General features: G+C 49.0%; 1 protein-coding gene across 1 annotated transcript in view; it reads right to left on the minus strand.

The window, feature by feature from the left end:
- The window catches only part of LOC104410354 (excitatory amino acid transporter 5-like), a 10,282-nt gene that overhangs the window by 2,429 nt on the left and 5,576 nt on the right, over positions 1-2,277 (minus strand). Inside the window, exons 6-8 of the mRNA XM_010020491.1 lie at positions 1,896-1,995; positions 1,457-1,690; positions 344-538 (exon numbers count right to left, since the gene is read on the minus strand). Coding sequence (XP_010018793.1) covers positions 344-538; positions 1,457-1,690; positions 1,896-1,995 — 529 coding nt within the window. The remainder of the gene's footprint in view (positions 1-343; positions 539-1,456; positions 1,691-1,895; positions 1,996-2,277) is intronic.

Below are 2,277 nucleotides of genomic sequence, written 5' to 3' on the forward strand. Positions count from 1 at the left end.
TTCAAGCCATTCCCCTTGTCCTGTCCCTACAGGCCCTTGTCCAAAGCCCCTCTCCAGGTTTCTGTGCTAATTCATCCACATTTCAGGAGCTGACCAGCTCTAGTCATGCTGCCCGTTTGCAGCCTGGATTTTACCTATAGGCAAAGTGTTTGATTCTGATTTTGCATCAAATTCTGTGGGTGCAGAGCCCCAGCTCTGCTGCTACACACTGCAGCCTTCCCTACTGCTCAGCTTCCCAGCAACATTCCCCTGAGCAGTAGCAAGGTCTCTGCTGAGAGGTTGTTATAAAGCCTAAAAAGACGAATAGAGAGAAATAATTCAGCTGCTGCAAAGGCACATTTACCTGATGGTTATAATTTGTCCCAAATCCAAGTCATATTCATTGACCTGGGCAATAAAGATCGCAGCGACCGCTTCGTACAGTGCGGTGCCATCCATGTTGATGGTGGCACCAACGGGGAGGACGAATCGTGCCACACGTCTGTCTATTCCATTGTTCTCGAGGAGACACTTCAGGGTGATGGGCAAGGTTGCTGAGCTGCAAAACAAGACGTGATCTGTAATTCTGTCTATCGTTTGCTTTTTGTTTCCTGGAGCCCTTTAGGCACTGGAGCTGCTCTAAGGTCTCCCCTTAAGGAGCCTTCTCTTCTCCAGCTGCCCCAGCCCAGCTCTCTCAGCCTGGCTCCAGAGCAGTGTCATCACAGTGATGAAGGCATCGCTCTCAGAAGAGCAGAGTGGGGTGGTCGCAGCTTTGTTGTACATTCCTGGTCCCCACATTACCCTCGTGGGTGCTGGCAGGGGCACAACCCCAGGGGGTGTTCTTGGGATTATGGGAAGAAGCAACATTTGAGAGGCCAGAAAACCCCTTTGCCTCGTGAAATGTTTCCTAAGACAATGTTTGCAGTTGTGTGTCTCCCAGAAAGGGCAGAAGTGTCTCATGTGAAGTGTCTTGTTTTAAAGAATGTTTTGAAGAATGAAAATAAAACAGATAATCTAAAATTTTACAATCTTATCAGACAAAACTTTTCCTTGGAGGAGCTTTGGGATACACACTCTTGATGTTTTCAGTTCAAACCCAGGCCCATAACCCCACATTGGTTTATAAAGCACTGACAACAGCCCTATTTTGAATCCTTTGAAAGAAAAGTGACTGCAACAATTCCAATAAACTCACACAGACACAAACCTGCTGGTTTGCTTTGGGAAAAGCCCAGGAGAGGAGTGGCTGGGTCTGAAGATGCCCTGAGGCTCATCCTGCTGGGGACCAGTGCCAAGCATCCCACTTCCCACTGAGACTGGGAACATTCTCATGTCAAAAAGTGCTGGAGCATAATTGTGCTTTCTTTGGATTATACCTTTTCTCCCACAGCCCCCCTGGCCGTGCACACGTACTCTCCCTCCACCAAACTTGATGCCTTCTCAGGTATATCAGCATATGTCAGCCACGTTTTCATACCTGGAGGATGTAGCTAAGGCGATGAGCAGGGCCTGCAGTATCCCCTGGATGAAAGCAAAGGGGTTTTTCTTGGTGATGAGCGCAAAAAGCAGAGGTAAGAGAATGACTCCATGGATGGCTAGTCCTGACACTACCGTAATGGCATAAAGCCCCAGCTTCTGTCCTATAACTGATGGGTCTTCCATCTCCAGGATCTTTCCAGCAATGAGGAACACGATGCCGAAGGGGAAGTACCTGCACAGAATAAGCATAAACAATGATTTATGAGGCTGCAGCAGGGACTGAAGCACCCCACGACAGTCCCTGCGGTGTCTGGTACCATGGGGTACAGTCACATGGAGATCAATCCGGTGCTCACAAGACACTTGGAGATCTATGATCAGCATCACCATGAGGCAGGAGATAAGAGAACAACTGAAGGGATGGAAATCAGATTTACCAAACTGCCATCGAGACGATTTTCATGACGGCCTCGTTGAGGCACTGACACACGTTCACCAGCGGCGCTCCTCGCTCGCCCATTCTTCCCAGGAGAAGTCCTGCAGCCAAGCACATGGGTTGCGTTAATAGAACCATGGGAGCAACCTGAGTCATGCCAAGTGTCTCGAGGCTCTGGTGGTCACGGAATGGGTTTCACTGAAAGCTTGGTGGGGTTATGTATAGCTGAGGATGTGATGACGTGTTGCATCCCTGTCCTTGCTCTGGAGTGAAAAGAGCCAGGTTGCCGCTTGGATGAGCACTCAAAAGTGTGCAGATTTGCCCAAACCCTCCAGTTCTTGGTTTCATTATATCATTGAATCCCAGACTGGTTTGTGTTGGAA

Source organism: Nestor notabilis, unplaced genomic scaffold (genome assembly GCF_000696875.1).
Source record: "Nestor notabilis isolate BGI_N333 unplaced genomic scaffold, ASM69687v1 scaffold11058, whole genome shotgun sequence".
Taxonomy (NCBI): Eukaryota; Metazoa; Chordata; class Aves; order Psittaciformes; family Psittacidae; genus Nestor; species Nestor notabilis.